Source organism: Callorhinchus milii, unplaced genomic scaffold (genome assembly GCF_018977255.1).
Source record: "Callorhinchus milii isolate IMCB2004 unplaced genomic scaffold, IMCB_Cmil_1.0 Scaffold2, whole genome shotgun sequence".
Taxonomy (NCBI): domain Eukaryota; kingdom Metazoa; phylum Chordata; class Chondrichthyes; order Chimaeriformes; family Callorhinchidae; genus Callorhinchus; species Callorhinchus milii.
In genome coordinates this window covers 70,437,946-70,461,233 of record NW_024704743.1, presented here as the reverse complement: position 1 = coordinate 70,461,233, position 23,288 = coordinate 70,437,946, and the positions used below count along the sequence as shown (strand labels likewise).

General features: G+C 36.5%; 1 protein-coding gene across 6 annotated transcripts in view; it reads left to right on the top strand.

Moving 5' to 3' along the window:
* The window catches only part of LOC103181251 (DNA-binding protein SATB1), a 74,643-nt gene that overhangs the window by 13,360 nt on the left and 37,995 nt on the right, over window positions 1-23,288 (top strand). For all 6 annotated transcript variants that reach the window (XM_007897581.2, XM_007897578.2, XM_007897579.2 and 3 more), the window contains 5 exons: window positions 225-401; window positions 1,599-1,725; window positions 2,090-2,213; window positions 9,724-9,835; window positions 16,918-17,381. In XM_007897581.2, coding sequence (XP_007895772.1) covers window positions 230-401; window positions 1,599-1,725; window positions 2,090-2,213; window positions 9,724-9,835; window positions 16,918-17,381 — 999 coding nt within the window. In that variant the 5' untranslated portion in view covers window positions 225-229. The remainder of the gene's footprint in view (window positions 1-224; window positions 402-1,598; window positions 1,726-2,089; window positions 2,214-9,723; window positions 9,836-16,917; window positions 17,382-23,288) is intronic.

The window sequence follows — 23,288 nt, the reverse complement described above, 5'->3', positions numbered from 1 at the left end:
AACCTGATCTCATGAGATGCTAAAATGTATGATTCAGATATATCTTTAGTGTAGTTTACCATGTTATGTTTTTCTTTCTAAAGTTACACTTTGCAATATTTTATAAAGCAATAGCACAATAATAAACATCCATAAACCTGATGTGATGTACTTTCCTGAACTGGCAAAACAACCCATCTGTGATAGAGTACTAAAATACATAAACTTATTTTTATTGTTTGCAGGAAATATGCTCCCTGTTTTCTGTGTGGTGGAACATTTTGAAAGTCCCATTGAGTATGAAAGCAAAGAAGAACATGCAGAGTTTGTTCTAGTACGGAAGGACATGCTGTTTAATCAGCTAGTAGAGATGGCACTGCTTTCTCTTGGATATTCCCATTGTTCTGCTGCGCAGGCTAAAGGTACATCATTTTATATTTATATCCTGATTTAGAAAAAAATGTTTTTCTCTGTGTGAATTAATAAAATATTTCTTCGGTAATGTTTTTAACAGACTGGAAAAGCAACAAGTGTTTTATTTTGGGTGATATGTTCAAGTATTGTTCACCTAAGGTAATGGCAAGCGTGTTCTGCTCAGATTTAGAACATGGAAGAGATGAATACAAAAAAATCTAGTGATGTGATGAAATGCCGAAGAGATTTTCCGTTATTTATGATTATGAATGAAGTTTCCCAGGTCAGCGCTGATGATTTTGAAATCGGAGAATAGTGACTAGACATTTGAAGGTTGTGAATTATTTTTGTAATGGAATTATCGTAGTTATTTTTCTTAAAATTTGTAAACTGAAACAAATCGAAATAATTAGTTCATTTAAAATTGGAGTTTAAGGGATTAATTTTACATACAATGTCCTTTTCCTTTCTGACATAAGGTGTATTGTTGTAACATCACCAATGTAAAAGGATGCGCATTTACTTTATGTAGTTTGCTAGTTAATGAAAATGCTTGCAGACATTGAATAGGTATTTTGCACATAGCATATTAAAAAATCTATTGAGAATATTAAACACAGTTGGAAGCATGGTATATACATCTTAAGATAGGACTTGATTGTTTTTTTGGGTGGGGGATTTTGTTCTTCATGTTTCTTTTGGTCATGTAAACAGGGATCAAATAGAGAAACATCAATTCCATTTTTAATGATCTGTGTTTAGTAAGAGCAGTTTATAGTTCAACAAAAGACTATAGCAGCACATCTTAAGTAGTTTTGTATTAATCTTTTTCCATTTAGGTTTCCTCCAAAAATCAGTAGCTTATATCTGTTGAAATCCAGTATAAAATAGTTTAGAATCATAGATTCTATAATTACTTGTAATAGCAGTCATTTCTACTAATAGCAGTTATTGCACAGTACGTTTGAGACAATTATTGGGAAGGAAGAGAGAAAGAGTACTTAATCACTTATCATTCAGATTGATTGATTAATGGTAAATCTGAGCTGTATTTTGTGTACATTAGCACAATAAAGGAAACGTAATGTTGAACCAGACAGAAATAATTTTAAGGAATGTTATTTGTTTCTTGTTTGGAAGTATTAGCACTTTATAGGTGAATTAATGACCAATGTTTCTCACCCTAACCAATGTGTCTGTCACAGGCCTGATCCAGGTTGGGAAGTGGAATCCAGTCCCTCTCTCATATGTGACAGATGCACCGGATGCCACAGTAGCAGACATGCTGCAGGATGTGTATCATGTGGTCACACTGAAAATTCAGTTACACAGGTTAGTCACAATTCACAAGTCCCCAAGCCTCGACTATTGCATGGCATCATTATTATTTCATCTCTGTCTTTAACTCCCAGATCTCTAAATGCCTGAATTATTTTACCAAACGCATTGGAGCAAGAAGGTAGAAGTAACAAGAAATAATAGTCGCCACATGCAGCTGATGTATAATTCATGCATCAATACAGCAGATGTGTTGTATAAAGTAATTAACTAATCAGAACAATCAGGAGACTGAGAGCAATCTCTAGATGCATCTGCTTGATGCACCAAATGAAATCTGTCTATCTTGAAGGAATGTTGCACCAAGAACCTGTTCTGAAGTGTACTGTTTTTTAATATGATTTTTTCTATTATGCAGTTGTCCAAAACTGGAAGACTTGCCACCTGAACAGTGGATGCACACAACTGTTAGAAATGCTCTGAAAGAACTACTGAAAGAAATGAATCAGAGCACACTGGCTAAGGAATGTCCCCTCTCACAGGTATTTATAGTACTTTTCATTACTAACTTTGTAAACAGTTATGGCAAATAAAATATGAACTCCAGATTTGAACCTATGTGTATAGCATCAAATATGAACTACAGTACAGTTGGTTTGAACGCTATGATGATTGCACCAAAACTAGAAACCAAAAAGATGAGATTTTATTATTTTTCCCACAAAAATTCAAATTTAGATAGGATCTCTGCTTTTCTCATTTACATCACATTCCATTAAACTGTTGTAAAGATCTTCAATGAGCAATTGGAAATTTACATTTCCCTATTGTATATTGTAAAAAAAAATCTCAGTAGTTCATTGCAGATTTATTTCTGGGAAACCATCACAATAATGTTCCAAATTAGTGTAATATTCTTTGCAATTTTAATTTGGCAATCGGATGTTCTGGAAAATTACACCAATCCTGCTATTTACTTGCAAACATCCATACAGCATAAATGTCATGCAGAATATCCGTTGCTGGGGAGTGAATTAAAGGCTGTGATATATTCTTTGGGCTGAGATAAAATTTATACACTTCAAGTTTTGCTTTAATGTCTGCTGATTCCTTCAGTTGGATTGCAATTCACTCCTAGTTATCCATTATTCAACATATACTGTATATGAAATAAATTGATTTGGAGCTTTAAACGTATTTCTGTCTTGAAGGGGTTAATGCTAGATACACCATTTTTCATCACAGTAGAATGGCATGTTCTGCTGAAAGATGTCACTTGATGTTACAGTAGCAACATTCTTAACAGTGGTGTGCTTCAGTTTCCAAGGAGCAGTAGATAAGGTCAAGGTTTCCATGCAAATCAGATAAAATTTCTTTCAAAAGATTTGAAGAGTTCTAGGTCCACATCCAATATTGTATATCATGAACATATACTTCCCCTAGGATGTGCGAGAAGGATAATATTGCTTCTATAAATTAAATAAGCAGTTCCTGAAACAAAATTGCTTTCAATGGCAGTTCTGTTAATATTAAAATAATAAAAATATTGTTCGTTGTGAAAATATCAGTTTGTTATTAACAATAATATTTGTGAACTGGTTCACAAAAAATAGCAGTAAGTCTAGCAAGACAACACTACATATTAACACGCTTGTTTGGATCATCTTAAGTCACATTTCAGTATGCACTTATCTTTATTTGCCACTGTCTTCTTGCTGTTTTCCTCTAAAAAAAATTCAAATGAGTAGTCTGTAACTGCACGCCATATTTTACATTTCTCCTCCGACTCCAGATTTGTCTATTTGCCAGCAGTTCAATTTTTGAATATTATTTGGTACACAGGGATTTCTTTCATAGATTAATCAGGGTAAAGGTTGACATTGAGTTGGTGGAGTTTATCTGGACCACCTGCCGTTCATCAGTGAAATGGCTGTTATCCCGTTTCCTTTCTAGTCTCTCCTCTTCCCGCCCATCCCCCCCCTCAAAAAAAATCCTTTGCAATATGCAGCAGCACTTAAGCCATTGCGGGCAAAGAATTAAAAACTGCTTGTTGTATACTGCAGATGGTTTCTGGTCTGGTCAACTGGATGTATTGGTGGAAAGAGTTGAAATGCTCTTTGTACATGGATCAGATGTAGTTCAGACACGTACTTGAGAGTTGCAGGTGCGCACCTAATGTGTTCCTAACAGCATGCAAGGAATTCATGTAAAGGGTTGTTGCACTGGCAATTAATAGTGTTTTGAACATGCTAATATTGATTGAAGGATAAAACGATAGAATTATTATGTACAAATAAAAAAAAGTAAAAATAATTCTTTATCAGTTTAAAAACCTTATGTTTTAAAAAAAATGTTTTAGGTTTTATGTTTCTCTAAATCTCTTTTCTGCAGTTGAGCCATTTGATTGACAACATAGTTCCATTTGTAAGCTGTGAAACCTTCAGTACTACAGTGAAACTCTTATTATAACATGTTCTATTGCGACATGGGTTTGCTTATTGGGGTTTGGATCCCAATATTTACTGACTCAAAAAATTCAAAATGCATGTGCCGGCTTCAATGATACTACGAAAAGCCAGCCGGCACGTGGGAAGCCAAATTAGCAACCTTCTGGTCATTAGATTGTCGCCAATGCCACATTCCCCACACTGCCTTATGTTCTGAATCGCCGACGGAGCCGTCGTTCTTTCTGTACTCATGTGCAATGAATACTGAAGCGTAATAGCACCCTGTTTATGGAGCTGGTTGGAATATTATAATAAGCCTTGCATTTGATGGGAGTCTGGCTACCTGTTATAACTGGGGTCTGTTGTATATGGCATATTTTTGGGGCATTTTAGACTTCTACATGTTAAAACTGGTCAAGTTCAATTCAGAGTGTGTTTCCCTCAGCAAAATGCCTTTTTTCAAGTTTCTTGATTAATAGTCTCAAGATTTAAAATGCATTTGCTGCTATACACATGACACACGAGGAATGCCTAATAATTATTAAGATAAGAACAGCGAATATTTAGGAAAACTTCTATTGCTTTGTTCGAACTTCACAGAGCCTTTCTGATCTTTAATGTTAATACACCAGAGTTATCTTCCGCAATAGCCTTTGAATTATTAAGTTTTTTTTACCAGCTTTAAAATGTAAAGAAAAGGATTATGGGGTTACTTTATGTCTGTTGCAGAGATACATAAGAAATCTACTCAAACCTACTTACTGTTTGTCATGAATATTTCACATTCATTAGAACATCATTATGTATATTTTAATATCAGCCATTTTAAAAGGGTGATGGCAAAAGAATATAGGAGTAGTTCATTTAAAAAATTCTGAGCCACTCAATTACTGTACATCAATAATTAACCTCTTCATACAGATTTGTGAACCCTAAGGCATTGCGAAATGTTCATTATATCTGTGTTTTTTCTACCATGATTAATTGAAATAAAATGTCAAAAAAATCCAGTTTACTAATAATCAATTAAAATGTAAGTGTAACTTTGTTCACTATTTTGCCAAACCATCTATTGGTATTGCTACAAATTACTACTTTTCTTGTTGCTATGGATTTTAACAAATTCGGCCCATACCATTGTTCGGTCTAGAGGAATCCTAGTAAGGTGCATGCCAAGTCAGTGTTGTTAGAGTACAGAACAAAACATATAAAATATAGGCAATAAAGTTCTCTAAAAATTTGACTTACTTTTGTAGGAGGAAAATAATTCTGTAAAGATTACCATAATTTTCAGTTTAATGATGGCATATACCCATTTCATGTGAGTTTCACTTTAATGTTTCAGAATAATTTTGAAGAGGTTATAACACAGCTTTTGCTTTAGGTTTAGAAATGGATCTTGAGCCAGGGTGCAGTTTGGCTTGCAGTGCAAAGATGGATTGTTCTAACATCTTTTCAGTGTTTTGAAAAGAAATTATGGTGGTATCCCGTTCACCCTTAATCACACAAGGTCTCTGAACTAAAATTCATCTCAGTCTCATTTGTTAAAGTGAATGTGATTGAATATCACATAGAGATTTTTTTTAAATCCGAGGAGCACCTATAAAAAGCTAGATATTTCCAGAAAGATTTTCATAATTATTTGAAGTAGATTTTTAGAGTATTCTCAATAATTAATTATTTTATTTTACTGTCTATACACCAGATTACAGGAATTCTTGTGCACTTAGGTAAAGCTGTCTCATGTATCATTTTCCACTGAAAATCTGTGATTTTCTAACAAAATATTGCGGTGAAATGAATGCCAGCTATTTTATTAAAGAAAAGCCCTTTGGTTCACAAGCTCTTCGAGAATGGATGAGTTGAATAGACTCTGCTGCTGAGACTTTCAGTTTACTTTATTATTTAGGATCATTGCTCTGGGTAAACCCTTTAAAGCTATGTAACCCCACAACGTTCTTCAGTTCATTCTGAACTCCTTTTCCAAAATAGTCTTCACTGAGTCTGGATCCAATTCCTTTTTAATGACATTGAATGTAAAGTTTGTTGCATTTCCCTTCAGAGCTGTGAGACAGCCATGTGGGTGTAACTAAGATCATAGACTTCACTCTTGACAGAAACTTGTGGTTCTTGTCATGCCCACATGACTGACGAACTCACTGTAATGATAAACAAATACAACAAAATTTACCATAGAATAGTAATTAAAGGGAATTTGGTTCTGTGAAGTCTTATGTTTTTTCCCCAGTGATTCGTTTCTATTACGTATTTTAGAATTAAAGACAACTCTAGAGATTTGCCAAACATAAGTATGTATTTTAATATATTGTGAACCACCCCACATTATAACTTACCAATTGTATGTCCAATAATACCATGGATATTTTACATCTGTAAAATGATGATGTGGCCAATGAAATTACCGATTGTGAGCATAAAATAAGTGATTAATATACAAGACTAATTAGGTAAAAAATAATGCCATATATATTTACTTTAGAAATCACTCGGTTTTAATGTAAACATTTTTCTTAAAACACTTTAGAATAACACACTTGAATGGCATGCTGTGTGGTTATGCTAATGCAGATACGCATATAAGAATGGCAGTGACACGATCACACCTGTCACTTCACTGTGACGCTATAAAAATTGAAGGGGCTACAGGAAGGAAGGTTTGTGTTCTACAATCATTTCAGTTGGAGTTTCTAAGAAAATGCACCTAAAAAAAGGTCACGTCCGCATGTTCTCTCTTCACCCTTCCCCTCTTAGAAGAAAACCATTTTTATTAAAATCAAACTACATCCCCAGTGGTTTAGTGGGTCGAGCACTGAGCCATAACGACAACTATTATGAAAAGTGCCTCTTGGCTAGGGAAGGTATAAAATCAAACATGGTTCATTATCCATTGATTCATGCTGGAAAGTGCATAAATGTTGAGCAAGAATAGGATCAAGGTTCGTTTTGACTCTCTCTATAGTTAAAAGCCTGACCAGCATTTCCAGTTTAGCCTCAAACTGGGAAACAGGGCATATGGGCCAAAGCTACTAGGATTTATGGGACCATAACCCAAAAGAGTTAGTTCCAGCAGGAGGGAAAAGTAGAACATTGGGGGAAAAATCAATTGTATTAGATTTGTTGTATCATGACTTCCACCACTAGGCAATTGATGCAAACAAGAAGTATACATGATCTTATCTGCTTCTACTGGTTTATTTAGGCTGTAGCTTGAATTCCAGACCTATCTCTGAGCTTGATATTCCTGTGTTCCCTAATTATAATGAAAATGTAGGCATGTGTAAACAGGGAAAGAATGTGAGGAGATTGGGCCAACAGATGAATTATCCGTGTTTAATGCTACTCTGAGAATTGTTATTCCTCTGAAACCAGAGTTAATGGTATCATTCCTTCCACCTTTTGGTACATATAATAATAATAATAATACTTGCATTTGATATAGCGCTTTTCGCGTCTTCTAGACGTCTCAAAGCGCTTAACAGAATATACTGTAAAGTGAATTGACTATATTTGTGGGCGAACGCGGCAGCCAATTGCGCACAGCAATGTCCCACAAACAGTCGTAGATTGAAAATGACCAATTTTATTATTGTTTTGTTTTTTGGAGGGATTATTATTAGGCATGTGGAGTAAGGAAACTTGCCCAAGGTTTCGCCCTGTCTGAAATTGAACTCAGGTTTCTCGCTTGCAAAACGAATGCTCTAACCACTAAGCTGCAGGACTGTACAAATCTTTTGATGTCAAGCCTGTATTATTCTCTACTTGTTGCTAAATTACCAAAGGGGTAAGAAGACCCATGTCTAGAACTAAGCTGAATGATCAATGCCAGTGTCTTTGCTATCATTGTGAACTTGGTGCTCTCAGAAATAGTGCCTACTGCCCTTTGTGTAGTTTTGCAAAATGGAACAGGACTGCAACTGAAACAATCTCCTTAAGATTTTCATTGATTTGGGAGTTTCTTAATCTGTACATTGTGGCTGTCTACAGCCTTCCAAGAAAGTTGAAGGCAACCTTGATTGTATTTTGGGGATTTGTCACCCATTATTCTCAGCAAGCAGCAGTTTGAGCATTTGTGAGGTTCTCCCACGGACCCCATGGTCTAAGGAGCAGCTGTAGATGACTTCTCAAAGTTGATTTGACCCATCTTGTAATTCATGTTTCTGCAATACCTTTTATTTAAAATACTTTGAATTTCATGGGAATACTGGTATGTTATACATGTTAATGTTTTGGTGGTGTTAAGGATCCCCGGTGTTCTACAGGCAAGTTGAAGTGCAAAGCTGAGTGAGGCTCAAATTCACAAAGGGTTGCACTTTATTTGCACCTGGCTGCACTTTTCTGCAACAGAAAAATCTAGAAAAAAGATAACGTGAAGTTTAACTTTGAAATTCTATATCACTTAAAATATGACAGTTAGCTGCTTCTATAAAGTGTATGTTGCACAGCCCCATGTAATTCCATTTTCCCCCAGAATACTGTTAATTGAAAAGTATATTTTTGTAAGTTGCAGTATTGATTTGGTGTCTATTCAAATATTTTTAAAAGTGTCTTCATTTGTGTTAGTTCATCTCTGTAAAGTCCTACTTTAAGTAATGCCTTTCTATCATTAAATAACATGGTGATGAAATTCAACCACATTGTAACAGGTCAAACCTCTTGAGGATGAGGACTACTGATAATTTACTCTTTCGATGAACTTCTCCCGTTTCCCTACCCCCACCGCTGACTTGGGCTCTCAGTTAGTTGTGTAAAGTACTTCGAAATGTCCTCCTGATGTGAAGGGTACTGTATCAAATGCAAGCATTATTGTTATTTTATATTCAGTCATGGTTTGCAAAGTCATGTTACAAAGCAACATTACAATGCAATATTGTTACTGAGTCAAGTTAATTTTATGCAAGTAATGCAGAAATAGGAGTTCTTATACCATATTAACTTATACCGTCTACAAATAAAATATAACTTTGTGCAGATGAATCATTAATCAGGAAATATGCTATTGTCCAGTAGAAGTAAAACAAAATAGAAGTGGTCTTTCCTGAAAGTTTATCGCAGCTTACAACCAAGTAAGAAACGATAACTATCCGATTATTGATTTCCAAATTGTATATGTGTTATATACAAGGGTAATATGTATGAAACTCACAAATTTGTGATTCAGATTCGTTTGCATACATTCTGCAAAAGCTGCAGATGACCATCTGTGACAGAATTACATGAAATGTTACAATACAGTAATAAGCCATTCACCCCAACGAGTCCATGCCATATTCCACATGAGCCTTCATTTCTCCTGATCCCATATCCCCTGTGACTAAATTATTTCACTGGGTTTAAAGAGTTTTCGAGCTATAATTGATATCAATCAATAATTATAAAGTTGCAATTATGAAGAGAGGAAGAATATTTAAAAACAAGGAAATAAAAACCTAAAGTGAATTCTTCATTAAAATAGCTGTTACATAGATTTACTGTGGATGCATGCAATTTATCTTAAATATTTTCTTTGTAATGTCTGCCTATGGTTGAAACTAGATTGAAATTCTTTGTTACTGACTGAAGGTTTTATGTGTCTTTTTCGATACAGAGTATGATTTCCTCCATTGTAAACAGCACTTACTATGCAAATGTATCAGCAGCAAAATGTCAAGAATTTGGAAGATGGTATAAACATTTTAAGAAGACAAAAGATATGATGGGTAAGCAAGAATAATCTGGGATCTGTTTATTCAGATGTTCATGTTAGGCGCATACCTTTCCACTATGTGCCTGAAACTATGTCTTTCTCTGTATGGATAAAATAATTTTAATCAGCATGCACATTTGCTTCAAAACTTTTATTTGAATGTGAGAAGATTGTGGATCTGTAAAAGTGGTGATGCGGTAATTATTCAGAAACCAAAAGGAGACAGTTCTGAAACCGAATTTCAAAAAAACCTCACTGAACAAATATATAGTTGCATAGTTGCCAATGAGAATTAGCTAGAATACTGTTGGATTTAATTATTCCAAAAGAGTTACATTCAACTGAAAATCGTAGGATCCCTTAATCTGTGTGTAGAACCATAATTAAAAATTTAGGACGAAAGTTTAAATATGTCTTAAGTATCACTGCTGGCAAAAGTATTCTTAATATTGTTAAATGATCATATGGAGGAGGAGGGGGCATCTTGATAATCAGAAGTTTAGACACCAGCACACAAAATTCCTCGAACTGTATTTGTCATTTTAAGAGATCAGATTCAGCATATATGAATCACACGCAATGCAGATGAAGGCCCTTGTTTCAGGTAGGGTAAAAGCAGCATTGTCACAATACTATCTAGAATATCGTGTTGTTTGTAGTAGGACTACATTTGACCTTATATTGTTGCCTATTGTCGCTACATAGATAAAAGTGAAAAATAAAAGTTATGATTATTCACCATTGCCAATCTTCTACCCTTGAAACCAAATGAATAGAATAGCAGTATAGTGAGTTATAAGGGTGTAAGTTCAAGTGCTCCAGTACCTGGAATGACCCTGGTTTAGAACTCTTAAGTGAGATAATGAAAAATCCTCCAGGAAATTATGACAAACGTTTCTATATAGTAAATTTTGCCCATTTGTATGATACTCTGAACGATTCAAATCTGAAACATTTTTTCAGTAATCATTTTTCATAGCCTCAATATTATTCATCAAACCACTGGACTATAAGAGGAAAATTGCCGTATTAGGACCAAAAGGTGAAGCAACACTTTTCAAAATAATGTCACAGCGAAAATGATTGTTGTTAACGACTGAAATCAGTAATTATGATGAAAAAATGATCGCAGATGCATTTTCAGAATCTAGCCCCAGGGGTATTACATAACGCACAATAAATAAATTACATGGACATTTTCTATGTGAAATGAAGCAATGACACATTTTGCTACAATGTTGTGAGATAGCAATATTTTAATGAAGAAAAAAGAAAAAGAGCAAGTGGATTGGTTTATGCTAACGTTATCAGGAAAGCTATAACCTCCTGACAATAAGTGTCTCTTAACAGGACATTTGAAATCCAAAATTGTTGCGCTTCCATGATTTCACAGATGTTTGTTGGAAGACCTCTGTGTAAGATAATGTAACATTCTCAACGTAATGCTAATATGTTTTTCTCATGTAGTTTCTATCTGGAATTCATGATTATACCACATAGTAAATAAGCGAAGAAGGCATAGTGAAACTCAAACTGCTGTCTCTTGAATAATAACAATAATCTTATTTTACCATAAAAGGCAGTTGTTTCAAATTCATTGAGCGGATTATTATTTATACCTTGTAAGATTCCTTCTGGGGAGTGTAACTTTTTATTTCCCAGACTAGAAAATCCAACCTAGTGTAAATATATAATATATAGCTGCATATATGATAACTATTTCAGGTCTGTTTAAGCTTTGTACTGAAAGTAATTGATTATGTCATTGATTATTTGAATAATTGATTGGATACACATATTATATTAAGAGTCATGAAAATCGTACAACCTCCTGCTTCAAGAGTGCTTTCATCATTTTGTACAGTGTTTAAGTATTAATGGATGGCTGTCTGTTCTGTACCCTGGAATTAATGGTAACTTGAATACTGATCCCTTATCGGGGGTGGCTCTTTCAACTAGCATCTCTCTCTAAATCAAGGACAGGAAGCAAGAAACTGATTTGTGTTCTTTCTGTCATACCTGTAGCCTCCAGCGTCTTTCTCTCTCTTTCTCTGCATCACAACCTGTCTTGTCTTTCTCCATTTTATTAAAAATTTAGTATGTGTCCCCAATTCAGAATGTGCCCCCAAACTCTGGAAACAGTCTCTAGATGTCCTTTCTCCTCCCCCAAACTCTCACTTTGTTCAAATCAAGCTTATCTGGAGTCCTGTAGCTCAGTGGTTAGAGCACTCGCTTTGCAAGTGAGAGACCTGAGTTCAATTCCAGGCAGGGCGAAACCTTGGGCAAGTTTCCTTACTCCACACGCCTAATAATAATCCCTCCAAAAAACCAAAAACAATAATTAAATTGGTCATTTTCAATCTACGACTGTTTGTGGGACATTGCTGTGCGCAATTGGCTGCCGCGTTCGCCCACAAATATACAGTCAATTCACTTTACAGTGTGTTCTGTGAAGCGCTTTGGGACGTCCTCCTGACGTGAAAAGCGCTATATCAAATGCAAGGATTATTATTATTATTATTATTATCATACTGCCTCCTAATCAAACTCTTTACAGGTATCTTTATAGGGTGTCATTGTGAAATGTTTCACCTGTATCTTCCTCCTGCAATCTATAGGCCTCTAAAACCTAGCCTTAATGTCACCTAATTCATACTTCATTGTTATACATTACCTTGATTTTCTTTTTGAACTTTTTGAACTTTCAAAACTTGTGCTTTGATTCACATAGAACACACCTGGGCAATGGGGCCATTATTGCTTACAAGTTGAAGAGGAGAACTCATAAAACCAACAAATTAAAATTGTATAGCACTTTTCATGTAGGGAGGATGTCCCAAGGAGCTCAATATTTCCCTGCCTCATGTTAAAGCATGCTGTGGCAGTATCTTCAGTAGACTATCTTCTTGGGGGGAGAGAAAAACAGTCTCCTAGGAGCTAAACAAACTCCAAGGTGAGATGCTTGTCAATAGAATGTTAGAAACAGGTCAATCATTTGTGGTTGACAAGATAGTCCGGTTCCTGAGCTCGGCAGCTCTGCAGTACTCCAGCTCACCTCCAGCCAGCCCGGCATTTTGGCGTGGCTTGATGTATCTTGTTAATACTCCAAGCCAATGACCTAATAAGCAGAGTGGTCGTAGCTGGACAAGCGGACAGCAGACATTGCTCTCAATGGCAAACTATGTGGCTTTATCTCCAAGAGTACCCAAACACACACTCTAGTGTCCCCAAAGCGTCAACCTGCACCTAATACTCTACGGAATTAGGTAAGCAGATTCTGGATTCCATTTCAAGACACAGCAATATCCATGTGCAGGAAGGATGCATGGAACGCTCATAAGCACAGTGAGGGGTTACTGCGTGTGCCAGAGACTCAGCCAACCAAACACACATCTGGTGGAAGCTGATTATTCTCAATGAAGCTTGAAGATACTCAACAGCGTTCAGCCAATCAGAATTCAGTATAATATTTCCAAATTCTGCAATCAAATAAGCCCGGGTTACATCAGCTCGGTAGGAGAGACCAGAAAACATCCAACCTTCTGATTCCAAAGTCATATCTCTCAATCATCAGCAACAACAAATTGCATTGATTTAGCGCCTTTCACGTCCGGAGGACGTCCAACATTCAATTTCTCAATTGATTTCAATAGTAGAATCAAAGGCATCCTCTGGCGCAACATCCTCTATGGTACGGGTGACAGCTAATCTTGATACTGGTTGAAATCTTATTGGGAACCTAATTTGACACTATTGAAGTCAAACTTAGGTGAACCCTCCCGCTCTCCGCTCCCTCCAGCTTAGTAGGACTGTATTTTCTACCAACGCAGAAGTCTGTAATTCAGATAATCGTAGAATATTACAACACGGAAACAGATTATTTGGCCCATCAAATCTGCACTATTTTTCTCGACCTGAGCTACTTTATCCAAACCCACTCTCGTGCCGGCAATTCACATTGTTTACTATTCCTCTTTTTCAAGCACCTATCTAATTCTCTTTTTAGAAAAACCTATAGAATCTACTTCATCAACCATTGTGGCAAAGAATTCCCACATTCTCTCTGTCCTCTGTGTAAAGGAATTTTATCTAACTTAATTCTTGAATGAATTGAAGACTTAAAATTAAAGGCATTTGAAGTTGGTCGACTAGTCAATTAACTGATTAATATAACAGGCTCCAGAAGATCATATCCAGTTAGTCGTTTGGCCAGTTCAGACTCAAGTCAGCAGCACAGTTGCTGACTAGTGAGAACAGCCTGTAGTTTATCCCTCAGCCAGGGTCAGATGGCTTTTAAAGTTTACAGTTTACATACTGGGACAAACTATAATATTGCATTAATAAGGCAACTCAAATTAGCTTTATTATTGTAACATTAACTCTATACAACTTGAACAGATAAAAATGTTTTAAAAAATGTCTCTGTCCTTTATTCTCTTTCTTGGTACTGTTCTTCCTCTCTTTTTAGTTTCCTTATTGTTTATCTTTTCATTTAGTAACTTTCGTGCTAGTTTGATTCACCTTCTTAATGTAATAATGTAATATAGTTTGTTACAGTGTGTGAACTGTAAATTTTAACATTCATGCTAAAATTCTAGCCACATTGTGTGTGGTGGGATCAAAAGCTCCATGATTACATCTAAATGAAATAAATCATCTGTAGCATTCTAAAGGGTTAATAAAGAAATAAAATAATTTAAAATGAGATCTGCCCTTGTAGCTGTGGACATGACATTAACTACACAATACAACATTGTTTTTAAATTGCCAGAATTGATCATTGTTAAAATGCAACAAAGTGCTATGATCAGCCCCAGTCTTTGGATCTATATCAGCCGATTGACGATTTTGCTGCAAATAAAAGAAAAAGCTACATTTTTTTTTAAAAAAGTAATGAATCTTCCCCCACCTCCCCAGTTTGACCTGCTAGAATCTCTTTGCAGGATTACCAACAACAACTTGGGTTTATGTAGTGCCCTCCACGCCGGACGGCGTCTCAGAGCGCTTCACAATAACAGATCCCGGGGCCAAGCCAGGGGGACGGGGAAGAAGGTGACCAAAGGCGCGGTCGGAAAAAAAGGTCTTTAGCCGACAACAACAACAACACAATTTCATTTATAGAGCGCCTTTCATGTCGAGAGGACGTCCCAAGGTCTTTAGCTGGTCTTTAACCAGTTTACTGTTGTGTTCTCTGTCTGATCACAACTGATCACAATTGATCTGTGCGGTTCACAAAAATAATGATACATACTTCATTTAATACCTATTGTATAGATAGATGTAGCAAGCAAATGGATATGTTGATTGATTTTTGACTATGTGATCTCTTTCTTATTCTTCTTATAAGCTGTTGTTTTTAAAGTATGCTGTTGCAATGATTCAATTTAAGGAAGTCTTAAGGTGTTATATAGTGGTAGGTTGATTTGGTATCAAAGGTTAGTGCTGGAGGTTTAGTTGAATGCTAAATTCTACTATTTTAAAAGTGCAATATAAAAAATATTTTTATCCCAACTGTTGATAATAAGAAGGGTTGTTCAGAAATCAGTGTGATGTAATGGATAGAGCAACAGCTTATAACAATAATAATGATAATAATCCTCGCATTTGATATAGTTCTTTTCACGTCTTCTAGACATCTCAAAGCGCTTCACAAAATATACTGTAAAGTGAATTGACTGTATATTTGTGGGTGAAGCGCGGCAGCCAATTGTGCACAACAGTATCCCACAAACAATCGTGGATTGAGTGACCAAATTATTATTGTTTTTTTCTTGAAGGATTATTATCCCCTGAAAGCGATCCGCTAATTGACTAACAACTGGGTTCCTACTTGCTGCTAGATAAACAGATGTGTGTGGAGTAAGAAAACTTGCCCAACATTTCGCCCTGCCAGGAATCAAGCCCAGGTCTCTTGCTTACGAGGCGAGTGCTCTAACCACTGAGCTACAGGAATCCACATATGGATGTGAAGTTCGTGGGTTCAAATTCTGTGTTGGTCTCAGCAAGGGCTGCTAAGTTGGCTCTGGCTATTCCAATGTTATGGAGAAAAATAGCCAGTGTTCCTATTCAAGGTCCCTGTATAGTACCCTTTTCCGGTAGTGCATCTTTGTGGCAGTTGGGTGAAGGGAAGTCATGCTCAGCTGTCATCCCCTATACAGTCAAGTGGCATTCACTGCCAAGGCCTCACACATAGCTACATGGGTGGGATACCGGAGGGCAGCCAGTGCTTACTAAACCACATCCCAAAATGACCAGACTGGGACCAGAACCAGAAATTATAAACAAAAGGTCTTTTCAGCAATTTTGTGGAATCTGTCTATTAGCTGGTTTGATAATTCAATTAATCTAATAAACTATAAGGTTTTTTAAAAAATTGTGATATATTATAACTGGTTATAACCTCCTTCAATGAATGATTCACTTGTGCTGCATTTTCAAATGTTTTTACACCAGCCATCGATGATTATGAAAGTTAATATAATTTTGGTCTTCAGTCATGGTAGGTATTTTCCTATAGGAAAATGTCCTTTTATACTTCTAAAGGAAAACATTAGAATTCAGTGAGGATGATCCCCAGTGTTAGAGAAGTGAGCTATGAGCAATCATTAGGCTGGCTAGGGCTCTTCAATCTTAAAACAGCTGTCTCAGAGGGCACTTCATAGAGATATATAAGATTTTCAATCGGATTAAGAAAGTAAAATCAGAACAATACTTCTAAGAGAACTTAAATTTAGAGTTGCAAAGGACAATTTCAGGACAGTCATCAGGAATATTTATTTACCTAGAGAGCAATTAACAATTGGAACTGGTTTACCAGGAAGGTTGGTTGAGACCAGGACACTGGACTCAATTTTTTTAAAAAAACTGCTAGATGGTGTGATGGGAGGTTGAATATTCTGGAGTAGTGAAATTAAATGAACCAAAGGGCGTTCTTCACCCAAACCTCTTTTGTGATAATTAAGCAAATTGCCTTACAAAAGTGTTATAAGAGAGCAATATGCAAAATGTATGAAGATCCTGAAGGGTCAATGCTTCTCATATGTATAATTTTCAGTTTGTATTTTGTTTCTGACTTTTGTTTTTTTGTTGCTCTAGCTGAGATGGAGACCATGTCTGAACTATCCGTTTCTCAGTCAGGAACAAACCATATAAATTTTGGACCACCATCAGTCCCTGGAAATGGTACTGAACTGGCCCAGCCGCCATCTCCTGTTCAGCTTCCGCACAGTGGACAGACCCCTGCCCGATCCCAGCTTTCCAACCTGCACCCTGGACTTATACCTGCACCACTTAGCCCACAGCTGGTCAACCAACAGCTGGTTATGGCCCAGATATTAAATCAACAATTTGCTGTCAACAGACTTCTGGCACAGCAATCCCTGAATCAGCAATATCTGAACCACCCACCAGTCAACCGAACCATGAACAAACCTTTAGAACAACAGACTTCGTCAAATGCTGAAGTGTCTTCCGAAATCTACCAGTGGGTTCGTGACGAGCTGAAGCGAGCAGGCATCTCCCAGGCAGTGTTCGCTCGTGTGGCTTTTAACCGAACTCAGGTGAGACGTAAAAATTATTTTCTATTGTGTACTTGGCGGAACTCCAAAACAGTAGGTGGAGCCTTTTCACGGTTTACCTGCACCATCAGAAAAAAATATTTCAGTTTTAGTACAAGGAAAGGTAATGTGAAGACATTCTGCAATTTTTAGAAAGGTTTCAGCAAACCACAGACCTTTTCACTGCCTTTGATGTTCTCTGAAGCTGATAAAATCTATTTGAATCGGTAACTACATCTTTAAAGTTATGAGACCAGACAGACCATGTTTTTATGTATATCAACAGACCCTCTCAATTTATCAACTCTTTGTTTTCATAATTGCAAACAGCTTTTGAAGGAATTTGGTAAGGTTTCATTCTACATTTCTTTTGCCATACGATTAAACTTAACGTGTGACAACTTGTTTTTTTTAGCAAGATACGAAATATAAAATTTGAGTAATCTTTTTCTTCAATTACATTTCAATGACTGGAGATAGCACTATACAGCTGCAAAACTGTAAGAAACAAAATTTATTTTAGAATTCTCCCTCCCACCCCCTTCATAGAAGATGAGATATGTTCTGGCCTCTAACTTATATGTCAACAGTCTGTGCCCCATTTAAATGTTGGTTTGTAATCAACTCCGCATTCATACACCAGAGTTACTGAAGTGGCTGTTATATATATATTCTGCTCAAGAGAACCTTTTTTGTAATTCTTTTTAAACTAATTTAGAAATAATAGGACACGTTCACAAAAAAGTAAACCTTCCTGTGAAAGTTCTTTTATTTTGAAGATGCTAAAACACACAAGGAGCAACCATGTAGTTGGTTAAATATGCTTAGAGTGCAGACCTGACTGATTGGGCAGTAAATCTGTACAGGCTACAAAAATCAGTAACCTAGTAGTTTAGTTTTCTCTCAACATAGCAAGCATTTTATTATTTTTCTTAGCTTCCGTTGGCTGTTATTCAGAACTATTGAAAGTTTATTCCAGCTTCTACAGTTAGAATGTTTTTGTCTTTGTTCACAATTTTATGTTATACTTTTTATATTATATTTTTTATGTTATGTTTTATGTATGTAATTTTATCCTTTTATGTTTTATGTATGTTATTTTTTCCTTTTTCTGAAAACTATGGCTGAAAATCCTACATATGTGTGGTCAACATATGAAGGATTACGGAAAATACTGAACACATGGAAGTGTTTACAAAGCAGCAATTTTAATGAAAGTGGTTGAGATGATATCAAGAGCAAAGACCAAGCAGTTTGTAACAATTTATCTGAGCTTCTCATTGAGATTATTGCTTGAAATCATTTCCATCATCTTAATACTACATAATACAATGAACTACAGATTTACATTTATAGATTGCCTTTCCCGTTGGGAGGACTTTCAAAGGCGCTTTTACAATATTGAATAGTTTGTGGAGTAGATTTTGTGTTTATTTTGTTATTGTTGCTGATATTGTTTTCAGCGGGTATCTGACACATGCAGAAACCATGGTTAAGAGTATCAAAACCAAACTGAGAGCTCCATACATCTGACCTATACATGGAAATTCCTGTGTATTGGAATGGAATGCACACTCTCTCCCTGGAGGGATGCATCCTGCTTACCTAATTGCAGAAAGCAATAGTCACAGGTTGACAAGAGCCAAGGCTTGGGGACCCGAGAGTGTACATTGGGGTACTGCTGGAGTCTAACCAACTAAAACCGCATAGCTTGTCATTGAAAGCACTGTCTTGCAAGCTTTCCTGCTGCTTGTCCAACTAGGACTAGCCTACCCATTAGGGCTCTGGCTTGCAACTCAACAGGATCTGAGTTGATCTGCCCCTCTCGGTTTTACTGATGATCCAAGCTGGCTGTGCTGTCATCAGCAGTGCCCAGGATTACTGCAGACCCGCCTGGCTCAGGAACTGGACTACTGAGACCTCCACAGAGGGTTGACTTGATTCTGACATTCCATTAGCAAGCATGCCACCTTGGTGCCAGTTCAGCTCTAAGGAGACTCTGCTTACCTGCCCCCTCTCCCAGGAGAATAGTTGCTTGTTGGTAATTTGATATCCGACAAGCAAGGGTTGAGCCCTCACAGGACCAGGAACTGTGTGGTGAGCAATGTACCTCAGCATGAAATATATGAGAGCATTACCACTATCTTCCGGTCCATAGCTCGGCACACATCTCTTCCTATTGAATGATGGTTCCATCAGTTGGAGATGAAGAGCTTGAGCTGATCACGAATATCATTGTAGACATTGCGGACAGTCTGTTTATCTATAATCGGCTGTTGCGTCCTCATTGAAGAATTCATGATTGTAATATATTCAAAAAAGTTATTACATTACAGTCCACAGTTAATTACTAGCTAAGGTATGTAGTATATATATGAAATGTATGTAAAATTATTTTACAATGTTCTAGTAAAATTTGATTTTGGGAAGAAGGCATAAAAATTTTCCTTAAAATAATCCAGTATGTGGATTTAGCTGTGACGGATGGTTTAAGTTTCAATTTAAGGCAAAAGTACCAGTAGAGTTTAAGGTTGATGATTTTATTTAGTCATGTAAATTGCAACTTTTTTATGTGTGATTCAAATAAGTTGTATACTTTTCCAGATGTCCATCAGATTTCTTGTTGCTGGATATATACTATAAAGTGCAGTGATGTGTGTATTGTGTAGGTGAATGTGGCCGCCAATTTGCGCACAGCAACGAACAACAAACGGCCATGGTGAATGAATCAATTGTACTCGGGTGATTGTTGCCCACGACACTAGGAAAAACTCTGTTCTCTTTTTGAATAAATTGGTAATAAAATAAATAATAAATTGGTCACTCAATCCACGACTGTTTGTGGGACACTGCTGTGCGCAATTGGCTGCCACGTTTTGCCCACAAAATATACAGCCAATTCACTTTACAGTATATTCTGTGAAGCACTTTGAAACTTTGATAAAGTACTATATAAAGCAAATGCCAAATAAACCACAGGACACTGATTCTGCAACAAAAATGCAAGGATTATCATTATTATTAATAGGGCCAAGTGATGTTTTACATCCACCCGAACAGGGACCTCGGTTTAACGGCCATAACAGCTCAATACCACCAACAATGCAGCTCAAATTGTATGAGGACTGCATGCTCAGCACTGCATTGAAGTGTCATCCTAGACTATATAAGTTCAAAGTCCTGACAAGGGGCTTGAACCCACATCCTTGTGACACATTCCTCCATTTTTATGAAATAATGGCCCAATGCAGACATAAATAAGGCCACTTTTCATGAGTAACTTTTTGAAAAAAAGGTTATTTGCTTGTGCAAGCATGAATTGAATCACAGTTGAACATAATGGATTTGTTTGTGCATTCCAACTAGTTATACATTGCCTTGCTTGAAAATGTTCATGATTTTTAAAACAAAATCAAGTTGTAGTTTTGCAGCAGCAAAGAAATGAGCTGAGTTTGTGGAAACTTAAAACTGAAAACTTAGTTTTCCAAATAAATATATTAGATCAAGCATAAGATTGTCACTACAAACTCTAACACTGAGTGTGTAAGAGAGTGGGAAATTGTCAAGATTTTTTAAATAATTAATTTGCTTGAGATTTTGAAAAAATAATATTTGGTTAAAAAAGAAAGTAAAAGATTAGAATGTTTCCCTGATTCTAGGTTGATTGCTGAGTATTCTGTTCTGCTTTTGACACCTTGGCTGTCCTCCCAACATGAAAGGCGCTATACAAATATAATTGTGTTGTTTTGTTGTTGCTTATTTTATATAAAGAAGTTAAGTTTAATGCTTCCATGTATTAAAGCTGTAATGCCTTGCATTTTAAGAATTGTGATTTGGAGCTGTAGTGGACTATTCATTTGGATGTGTTGCTATTTTGTGGGGCATGCTGAATGGATTTATAGCCATATTAAAATGTTCAGATATTAGGTTATTTTACCAGGGTTTGTCCAATATCATCATATCCCATGGCACTATTCATAAAAAGAATGGATTTCTCCTGGTGTCCTAGCCAACCATCCCCCAAATAAAATTGGTGATTTACTCCATGGCTCTTTGTGGGACATTGCTGTGCAGAAATTGGCTGCCACAATCATCCACAAATCACACAGTCACTACACTTTATAGTGTATCCTGTGAAGTGATTTGGGAATCCTCCTGGAAAGGGGCAATACCAAATTAAAGGATTATTATTATTATTGTTATTAAATGGTGAAAAGATCTTTACCACTAGAAGCTTTTACTGTGTAGATGTTTTTCTTTACTCAGAGGGTAATCAATTACTGGAACAGGTTGCCAGGAAGGGTGGTTGTGGCCAGGACACTGGACTCATTTAAAAAGCAACTTGTTACTATAAGGGACACATAGGGTGTTCTGCAAGGATGTGATTGGATGGGCCGTAGGGCTTTCTTCATCCAAACCAATCTTGTGATCTTGTGATGTCTGTGCTCTTTCTCCTTGTAGGCAATCAGCCATCAACACTTCCAATTACCCCACAGTTCCAACAGTCTTCAGACTGATATTGTCCACCCTTTGCTACTTCAGCCCCTGCTATATGGCTTCCAATTGCTCTGTTGATCTTTGAATTTCAAAGGTGTACATTTGAAGATCAGAAGGTAGATTGGACTTCAGTGTAGTACAGCATATTTTGTGCATATGCTGCTGCTTCCAGTTTGAAAAAATGAAAATCTCTGTTTCAAATTGTCAGAATGAACATATTTTACTTTGTATATAAGTCAGAATTTCAACCTCCCAACTGCAGACAGGAATACTCATGGTGAAAACTGTTGGCAAGTAATAAAATCTAGCTGTGGTAAATGCTTTTGCACAAAGTGATATATTTTCCTTATGCACTCATGTCATGTGGTGCACTTTCTGTAATAAACTCAATTTCGCATGTTTCTCCTTAGCAGTTGTGACAAGAATGGTAGGAGTTTCAAAGTTTGAAACTTTTGAGGGCTTTGAGGTTGTCTTCCACAAACTATTTCATCTCTATTATGTTTAGGAACATGAATTAAGTGCAACATTTAAAGGCAACGTTGATTAGGGTTGGCATCCAAAGATTTTAGATTATTGTCTCCAGAAAAAAATCTCTGCTGCTGACAAATTGTTTAAAAAGCTTGGACACAAACAAAAAGGAGCAGTGCAGATGCTATTCAGACTTCTGTCCACTGTTGTTCTATTAAAGACACCTCCCCACTGTGTTGCACTGATTCTTGTTGTAACATGCACTTTACTATAACACTCTACTTGGCTAGCCTCCAAGCAGTGCATTATAGCAAGCGTTTGCTGTACTTGCCTGGTAAATTTATCCTCTAAACAATTAGCATTTTTTCACGCTTTGATTTTCAGATATTTTGAATTAAACCTCCTTGATGTGCATCAAAAAGAGTTAGTTGATATCATCCCGCTGTCAATCACACAGGATCTGGGAAGAAGTAAAAGCTTCTCCCCAAATGCCATGTGATTGGCAGCAGGTTGTTTTGTCATTCAGTTCTCTGAACACCCGCTCCCTAATCAAGCTTGGCAAAGGTTTTAACTTAAAGCTTCATAACTCCACAGGACTCTTTTTGGGGGGAGGATTATGTTTTGAAATGATGAAACATGTCTGAGTTTTACTTGTGGGAATGTTAATTGTGCCAGGGGTGGTAGAATGCAAATCAAACCTCATACCTCGGCTGCATAGGCCAATTTCCCCCTTGTGTATAATATGTAAAATTCTATTAGTAAGCATTTTGGTATTCCATCACTTTACAAAGAATTGAATACCTAAACACTACCTTCCCCATTGTATGTGAAAGTATTTTCCCATTGCATGTTCCCCTTCAGTGAACGAACACTTCTCTACTCAACTGACTTGTCAATGTATTCAATGCAAAGTTGCATTTTAAGATTGTCTTGCTAGGATGAACA